The 8,860-nt window shown below is 30.9% G+C and overlaps 2 protein-coding genes across 2 annotated transcripts; one reads left to right on the top strand and one right to left on the bottom strand.

The window, feature by feature from the left end:
- The first annotated feature begins 1,808 nt into the window (after positions 1-1,808).
- LOC100778169 (protein TIFY 10b) lies at positions 1,809-2,591 on the top strand. Its single transcript, XM_014777117.3, has 3 exons — positions 1,809-2,049; positions 2,134-2,191; positions 2,335-2,591. Exons 1-3 carry the CDS (start codon positions 1,809-1,811, stop codon positions 2,423-2,425), a joined length of 390 nt encoding a protein of 129 aa, XP_014632603.1. The 3' UTR covers positions 2,426-2,591.
- Positions 2,592-3,997: 1,406 nt separating this feature from the next.
- LOC100792914 (phosphatidylinositol-glycan biosynthesis class X protein) lies at positions 3,998-7,383 on the bottom strand. The gene is made up of 4 exons (XM_003527193.5): positions 6,153-7,383; positions 5,706-6,051; positions 5,453-5,610; positions 3,998-4,993 (listed from the first exon to the last, which is right to left on the bottom strand). Exons 1-4 carry the CDS (start codon positions 6,255-6,257, stop codon positions 4,724-4,726), a joined length of 879 nt encoding a protein of 292 aa, XP_003527241.1. The 5' UTR covers positions 6,258-7,383; the 3' UTR covers positions 3,998-4,723.
- Between the last annotated feature and the right edge of the window lie 1,477 nt (positions 7,384-8,860).

Here is an 8,860-nt window from a genome sequence, read left to right as displayed (position 1 = left end):
GGTCTCCATTATGCAATAAAGCGCTCACATTCACGACAGGCGCCTAGGGATATGCTAATCGTGAGCGCACAGTGCAAAAGCTTTATGATGGAGTTGGTCCTGTTGAACACTACTTTAATATGTGATGAAGAAGATAAGAAAATCTTCCAAAAAAATATATAATATATTTATTCTCCCAATTTTAATTTTATTTTGTTTCATATTATTTATTTATATTTTAAAAAAAGAGGCAAAACTATACACTAATGACACTGAGGCACGAGTCTTGATTCTTCTGAAACTTGAAAGGCATATGCCACAAGGAACTGCGTAATTGCGGGACGCACAGAACAGAAGGCAGCGACAAACCGATATTATTCAATTAATAACTCACAACTCAAACAAAACGTGGTGGAAATTACTCTGAACAATACCACAATATAATAATATGTAATAAAATTTATTTTATAGAATTAAAACTTATAATAAATAAATATTTTTAACATATAAATTATATTATAATCTAAAATATATAATAAATAGTTTTTAAACATATAAAATATATTTTTATAAAAAATGTTGTTTGCTAGAGAAGCAACAACAAATCATGTTAGGCTCAAAAATTTTCAGTATATAACTTTTTTTATATATATGGGCCATTATATATATTCTTTGTATTTATCAAATTAACCATCATGAATGAATGAAATGTCTTGATGTTATTTCTCTAAAATAACATATAAAATATATTTTTATAATTAGGATACATAATTTATTTTTTTCTATTTATTTTAGTTTCTGTAAAATTTAATATTTTTTGCAGTCTAATGACTGATGACGTTTTTTTAATAAGCACATCTGTTATTAAGGAGTGATATATATATATATATATATATATATATATATATATATATATATATATATATTTAAAATTTATTTATGATATTCAGTTACATATTGTTAATCAAGCAATTTAACTAACTGTTGGGGGTGTAGGAAGAATGCCACTTATGGTTTAGATTAAACCCTAAATCATAAATTTAACACAGTATCAAAATTATCATTTATACATTATAAATAAAACCAAACCATTTAACAGATATTAAAATTTAAAAGAAACATAAAAAATATGGCATTATAGATAGAGGTAAGAAGCAAAAAAGATGCATGCCTCATAAGTGAAGTAGTTTTTGAAAACCTAAAAAATAATAGAGTTAGACGTTTATATAAATAAATAAAGAGAAAAAGATCTCAACCACGATGGAAAAAGAGAAAAAGATTAAAAAAAAAAAAAGTCAACTGAAAATAATTTGCTTTTGAATATGAGTCCTAAACTAACTGTCCATAATTTTCTCCTTGAATTGTTAGGCATTTCGGAATTTTCTCTTTGAAATTTGCAAAAATAAAGAAAGGCAAGAAGATTAGTTTTGAGGTATTTTGAGTGCTAAGAATATTTCTGGGTAGAGGAATGCTACATAAGAGGAAGTGTTGTAACATATGGACTTGCGCGTGTTTTCTATATGAGATTATCGTAACAGGTTATACTTCTCACAGGTTCACCTTACACATTATGTCACTCTGCAACAACCATGGAGTTGTTTCCCTCAATCAAGGCACCAACAACCATGCAGTCTGTTTATCCTCGCCACTTGGAAATTCCAACTCTTGTTAATCCAAGGCGTGTTTGTTTGTTTGTTTCTTTGTTTGGTTAATTTTGAAAGAAAATTAATGAATGGCATTCCCTAATCTAAACTTTTTTAAGTCACCAAACAGAAAGAGTCATGGATGCATAAACAGTTTCATAAGATGTGATCCTTTTTTTTAGGTCTATGGAGAAGGAGCATAAAGCTGCTCAGTTGACCATCTTCTACAATGGGCAAGTTGTTGTGTTTGATGATTTTCCAGCTGATAAAGTGCAGGAGATGATGTCTTTGGCATTGGCCACCAAGGGAATATCCCAAAGCCAGAACTCCTCTGCATATGCTCACACTCATAACCAGCAAGGAAATAATCATCCTTCGACTATTCCTAATATCATCCCTCAAGCACCATCCACACCAATTGCTAATGGTGCTTTCTTTTGATCTCTGCTATGCTTGAGATGATCCTATGGATCGCGTTTTTTCCTGATCATAAATTTCATTTTCCATACAGACATGCCAATTGGTAGGAAAGCTTCCCTTCATCGGTTCCTTGAGAAGAGGAAAGATAGGTATGCAATTAAAAATTCATCGAATAAGCATAAAAATTCATCTTTTCATGTTGCAATTATACTTAAACTACATCCTCTGAATATTGCTCTTTTGGCCTACTTGATTAATTTTGTTAATTTTTTTTTTAATGCTGTATTTGCAGAATTGCTGCCAAAGCACCATATCAAACAAACAGACCTATCTCTGCTCCTAATAAGCCGGCTGAATCATTAGATGCTAAATCACACACCTGATAGATCTTACTTTAGTCGAATTATTATGATTCCAAAATATTCCCTGTTATTAGCGTTTCATTTTATTGTTACATTCTGATCATTTCTTTTATTTGTTGTTACCTTTCTTCATTTGTTGCTTTCCGTCGCTCCTTTTTCGGCTAAGAAAGAGAATCAGTTGATGTTATTGATTTTTTTTTTTTGAAAGCAAGAGTATATATTTATATTAATATAGAACTGTACAAGGTGTACAGATGGATAGTTACAAGTCAGCAAAAAAACATCATATCCCATACCACCTATGGCCCAAAAAACAATCCCCGTGAAATTATCTAATGACTGAAACTATACATGAAACAGAACACATACAAAATCAATCAACGTTGTTGCAGAATTTTATTATAAAAAGTCCTAAAATACTTTCCTGAAAGTAGTAGGTGGCAAATTATCCTATAATTGACGTCGTTTCTTTAATCTCCATGATAACAATTATTTTTGATAAATTTCTTATCTGCCGACTTTATTCACTTTAGAAAATTGTATTTGCGAGGTCAAAATTTGCACAAAGAAGTATATATCATTTTTAAATTTAATTATTTTGAGATAAGGGTGTAAACTGTGTTGTTTGAAGCTGTAAATGATATAATTATCAAAATTTTGTAAGCAATCCTATTAGAAAGAAAAAGTTTATCATACACAGGGGTCATACTCAATTCGAACAAATTTTCTTTTATAAAAGACTTATTTGATCTAAATAAAAAAATGTTTAATTATGTTTAAACAAAAATGGTAAAAGCCATAAACAAGAGGGCAATAGATACCAGGGAATTAATGAACAAAGACAGGTGAGTCTCAACATTTTCTTGGAACATGATTGGCATAGCTGGTTGCTTAATAGCCTGCCTAATCATGATATTATTAATGGCAAGCCGTGGAGTTCGATCTTTGCTGCCCTGTTGAAGTTGGTGTTCCTGGATTTGGGTCACCATCTGATCTAACTATCTCATTATAATATATTAAGTTATTAAAGGTTTGGATATCTGACCCCAATTAAAATCCAATATGGATTGAGTAATGAGTTTTTTTTAAAAAAAAAAAATCAACCTAATCTAATTTATATTCCTATTTTGATTTTGTTTTATGTTTTCTCATGTTAATATAACATTTTTTTATATATAATAAAAATATTATATTAACATTAGAATCATTAAATTTTTTAATCCAATATTATTATATTTTGATCTCTTTTGGGTGTTTTTAGTCATTATATACTTAAAATAGAAAAAAACAAATTATTATTCTAAAAATAATTAAATTTTACAAATTTTTTTAAATATTGGAATTGAATTAACCTTACAAACAAATAAGTAATTTGATCTTTTTATCGCATTGGATAACAAATTTAGTCAAATCCGACCTAATCCGTAAACACCCCTAAGTTATGAAGAGGATTTTCTTAAAAGACAAATAAGTAATTATTCCAATAAGATATTGCTAATCAATACCATTAGGACATTAGTTAAAAAATTTAAAAAATATGTTACAAAAGTAATAGGAGAATACGAAAAAAAAATCATAAATATCACAATGTTGTGTCTCCTATAATAAAAGTCATGGTTAGCATTTGCATATTATTAATAACCCAGTTTAAAACACAAGGTGTGCAATAAAATGATTTAGAAGAGTACAAGGATATGTTTCTTATACAAATAAGATCGGTACTCAAAACATTCCAAAATCTAAGAAAAAAGCCTACTGTCAAAAAGCCATCTAAAATCCTCTAGCAACAGCTGTTTTAACGACGCCCACACCTTGCGTATTACTAATGCTTTTGCTGCATTATGATCTGAAATAATCAAACACTAGTACTTCATCACTGCGTAAGCATTCCTTCACCCAATCCAACACATAAGAACGCATTAGTTCTCTACAACCAGCTTAATAGAATTATTTATTCACCAAAAAGAAAAGCTTAATAGAATTATTTAGACTCTGAAAAGTCTGATAACTGCACGGATCCGGATCCTAAATGCACAATCTGTTTCTGCACGTCGTTATTGCTGTCGGTAACCACTTCCCAAAATTCCGATTTATCCACAGCATATCCATTGCCCGCCACCTGCTTGTAATATAGCCTCATCCCAAACTGGGTCTTCATCCGACCTCCATATAACTCCATCCCCACATATAAAATCACAACCTTCTTTCAACTACAAAGACACCCTCTTGGATTCACAGAGAACACACCTTGACCATTATTCCAATGCCAATAATAGAATTTAATCACCTCAACAATTCCGTCTACCTCCTTAGGTATATTCAAAAACACCAGGGTTGATATAATGATGCAACAACAATTGCAATAGTTGATAACAAAGCTGCAATAAATGTAACGGCAGAAACAAGACCAGCATGTGCCTTTATTCCAGAAGGTATTCTCCAAACAATATGAGCACCATACAGATTAGCATCATCTTTTTCCAATTTAAAGAAGCAATTGTGATTTTCCATCTTTTCTTTTGTGCTGCAGCGCACTACCATATCCGGTGCACCAAATTCAATTGCCGAGTACCCACTTCCATTCAGAGGCTGCAAAAGAAGAGAGAAAGAGATGAATTGAGGCAGTGTGTACCAGCTAAGGAACATGAAATAATATATACTAACACCTTAATTTATTACTAACACACACCCCAACATTTTCCTGTTGATATATTCTTCCCTATTAGGTAAAACTTATGTGAGTTTGACTAAATTCTCATTCCTCATTTGGTAGTTTCATTCTCAAACTAATAGGACTTACGTAAATTTCAACCAATAAGAGTGTGTTACTAACAATTTTCATACTAGTACAATATTTTTTTCAAGCCACGACCATCTTGTTCTTGAAGAGGGGCAAATTAATATTACAATATTAGCACTAATGGTTAATAAAAAGTAATTAGCCACGGTGATGTTGCATATAATCATCATCTTGATATCTAGTTGAGGCAATTATCGTGGTTACAAGCTGAAAATGGTATTGAGATAATTGAAGCATAATAGCCTTACTTGATATCGAGCATGCAATGGAAGCTCCATGTTAATATCAGTTGGCTCTTGCAATATATTTGGATCAACAAGCAAGTGAATTTCAACAGCAGAACGATTGGACAAGAATGAAGGCAGCTCCAGATTTGTGTCACCAAAGACAGCTATATCACTGAACTCTGCAATAAAAAGTGTTATTCATTTGAAGAAATTAAAAAATATGGATATATCTTTTTGTTCTATAAATATGAAAAAGCAGGTGCAGAGTATTTACTGCCTCGCTGAACGAGATGTTGTAACTCAAATGGATCAGCAAAAACTCCAGAAGGCAATCTCTCAATAATCATGAATTTACATGAGTTGCTTAACAGTTCAGAAAAAGACTTTGACGGTTGGGTTTTCAATTGGATTAATGTAGACACAGTACGATGTGAACCTTCACCAATAAGAGTGCGCTTTAGATCTGACAATCTCAACACAAAATTAAGGTTATCACACGAACCATAAGGGACTTCTTGAGACATAAATTTTTCAAAATCCAAATCGTGTAAATTGATGTATCTGTCATAATAGGACTGCATCAGAAATTTGTTGACGGGAGAAAAAGGTTTAGCATGCACCTGAAAAATGCAAGAAATCATTCGGTAAAATTAAAAGCAAGTAAACAAAGCAGAATCAAAATGCTGGAAATTTAAAATATATATATATATATTTTACTGACCGGACTTGAAATTGAATCAGCAAGTGAAGAGCTTGTAGGGGAGCATATAAGTGAGGCCCACGCTAAGAAATAAATGAAGAGTTGAATGCATCGCCAAGTTGGCATGAGGTAACTGATGTGATGTTAGGGTAAAAGGGAAGATTGGGGTAGTTTAGAGAGGGATCAATGAGACGCACACACCCTAGTAAAATATCTTACGAGATGCAGATTCAGAGAGGACACAAATTCTGATACAGCAATGCTTCACACAAATTTTTCCAGAGACAACTGCACAGATAACGCAAGCAGTTCGCACAGTTATGTTTGGGTTTTAGTTACGGATCTGAAACTTCTTACCCGATAATTCATTAAGCTCACCAGAATCGGATTTTTACCCTTTTTACCCCCCACTTTTTAACTTGTCTTCCATATAACACAAATTAAACAAAAAATATATATATATTCTAAATAATGACTTTCAATTTACTTCTTACAATTTTAAAAAATATAATTTTAATATATATATTGTTAATTATAATTGTCATATTATAAATCAATATATATTATTTGTATCTTATTAATTTGTATATATATATTATTACTATTAGACATATATAAACCACAATTTTTGGTTGAATGCCTGTCCTTCATTTCATTTCTCCAATCTTTCTACCTATTTTATTTTTTCATTTCATTTTGGGTTCTGGTAGATTGACCTTTTCTTATTTTGGATTTATTTTGTTTGACATCTTTGTTTCTAGAAATAAATTCAAGGTGGTCCGATTAAATTTAAAAAAGGCAAGGAAAAAAAATTTGAAAATAAAAATAAAAACAAAAAATGTATTTGAAAAAGAGTGTTGCAATTGTTGTGTTGAGTGGAGGAGGAAAAGGGAGAATACACCACGATGACGTGGCGGGCGTTGACGTCGACCTTCAAATCGAAGGAAATGGTGAGTGGGCCATTGGACACGGTTCCGGAACCGTAGGATTCAACTCGGACGAAATCAACGGCGATGGAGAGATCTATTTTGCGAATCAGGTTAGCCAAGAAGAGGAATGCGCCGATGGCCACGCCGACGACCACGGGAGCCGGAAAATGGATGCCAAAGTCGGCGGAGATTTCGGCGGCGAGCTAGGAGACACGGCAAAAAATTTGGTCTTCGCTCCATAGGATTCTCTCGATATGTGAATGCATGGTCAATGGGAAGGGAAGGGAAGGGAAGGGAAGGGTTTATGGGATGCGTTGCGTTGCAGGCTTGCAGCCACCTGCTACACTAGGGCTTATCAAATACCGTGTTTCGTTCGACTTATTACTTTATTTAGAATAAATTACTTTATCGAAAAAAATAATAAATCACTTTATTTAGAGATTAGAGATGCATATCCTTTATATAAGAAAGAAAATATACTTAATAACTGTCATGTAAAAAAAAGTTTTTAAATAACTATCAATTTAATTTTTTAATGTGACATTAAATATATATTTTTTCATTTATATTTATAATATTAATGATAAACAATCAAATTTATAAAAAAATTAATAATGATAATATTTATTAGTTTTTTTCTTTCACAGTTTCACACGACATGTGCCAAATAGCTTGGAAAAGTCACAACCATTTGCAAATTTTATATACCCATACAACCATGATCCATGCATAATGAAAAAACAATTTTTTGTGTAACATCGGAACTTCTTCATTAAAGACTTTTTGGAAGTTCCAAAACAACTTGATTAATAACCTTGTACTTTAGTTGCAGCGCGAGAGTCTTACTCTTCATATTGATGAAGATTATTTTGGTGGAGTGAAACGACAGTACAATTGTTTAGAGACGAATAACTATGTATTGATTAATTGTTATTTTATTGATAGGAAGACAAAGATTATGTAAGATAAGTGATAGAAAATCACTTGTTTACAAAATCATAATTATTAGTTAGTTGAAGAGTGGATAATTAATAAGGCTTATCCAATGTAAAGTTGCACAAGTTAAAAAAAATCCTAAAATAATTAGGATGACAAAAGTTTAACGTGCATCCCAAAATCCTATACAACACTTAAAAAGAAAAAAATATATAAGTATAATAAAGTTTATGATGTGACAAAAATAGAAAAATAAAAATAAATGAGATGTGTTGGTGGAATGTTTATGTATCATTATTCTTTTTTCTATCTTAATGATGATAAAATTATGATCCCTTTTAAATGTATCAATTGTTAGTGTTTTTATATCCTTGATTTATTACAAAATCTATTATCGAAATATCATTCATTCCTCATTGGTTGAAAAGGAATTCCTTGGATCAAGAGTAGGGTCATTATATCTAAATAATCCTTAAAAATTATTAATTTGGGGTATTTTTTGAATAAAATTTAAATTTATGTTAGTATCAATTAAAAATAGTTAATTTAATCACTTTTTTTGGGGAAAAAAATCACTTTTCTTTTAGCCTTGATGATTTAGCCACATGTTTCTTATATACAAGATCAAAAGCAGTGTTATATCATCCTCCCTCTAAAAAGGAAAAAATAGACTAGGTCAAATTATATTTTACTACCTAGTCCTATATCATGGAACAAATCACCAAGATCAAGAAAAGTAGTGGACACATTTAATACTATCATAAATTTAAAATTTATTCCAAAAATATCTTTAACTTTAAATATTTTAAGATCATCACATTTGATGCTACTTTTTGTAATTCAATGAGTAAGTGTCTAATAAGT

The sequence above is a fragment of the Glycine max genome, chromosome 6, assembly GCF_000004515.6.
Source record: "Glycine max cultivar Williams 82 chromosome 6, Glycine_max_v4.0, whole genome shotgun sequence".
Classification (NCBI taxonomy): Eukaryota; Viridiplantae; Streptophyta; class Magnoliopsida; order Fabales; family Fabaceae; genus Glycine; species Glycine max.
Note: the sequence above shows the minus strand (reverse complement) of the source record. Positions and strands in the feature narration are given on the sequence as shown.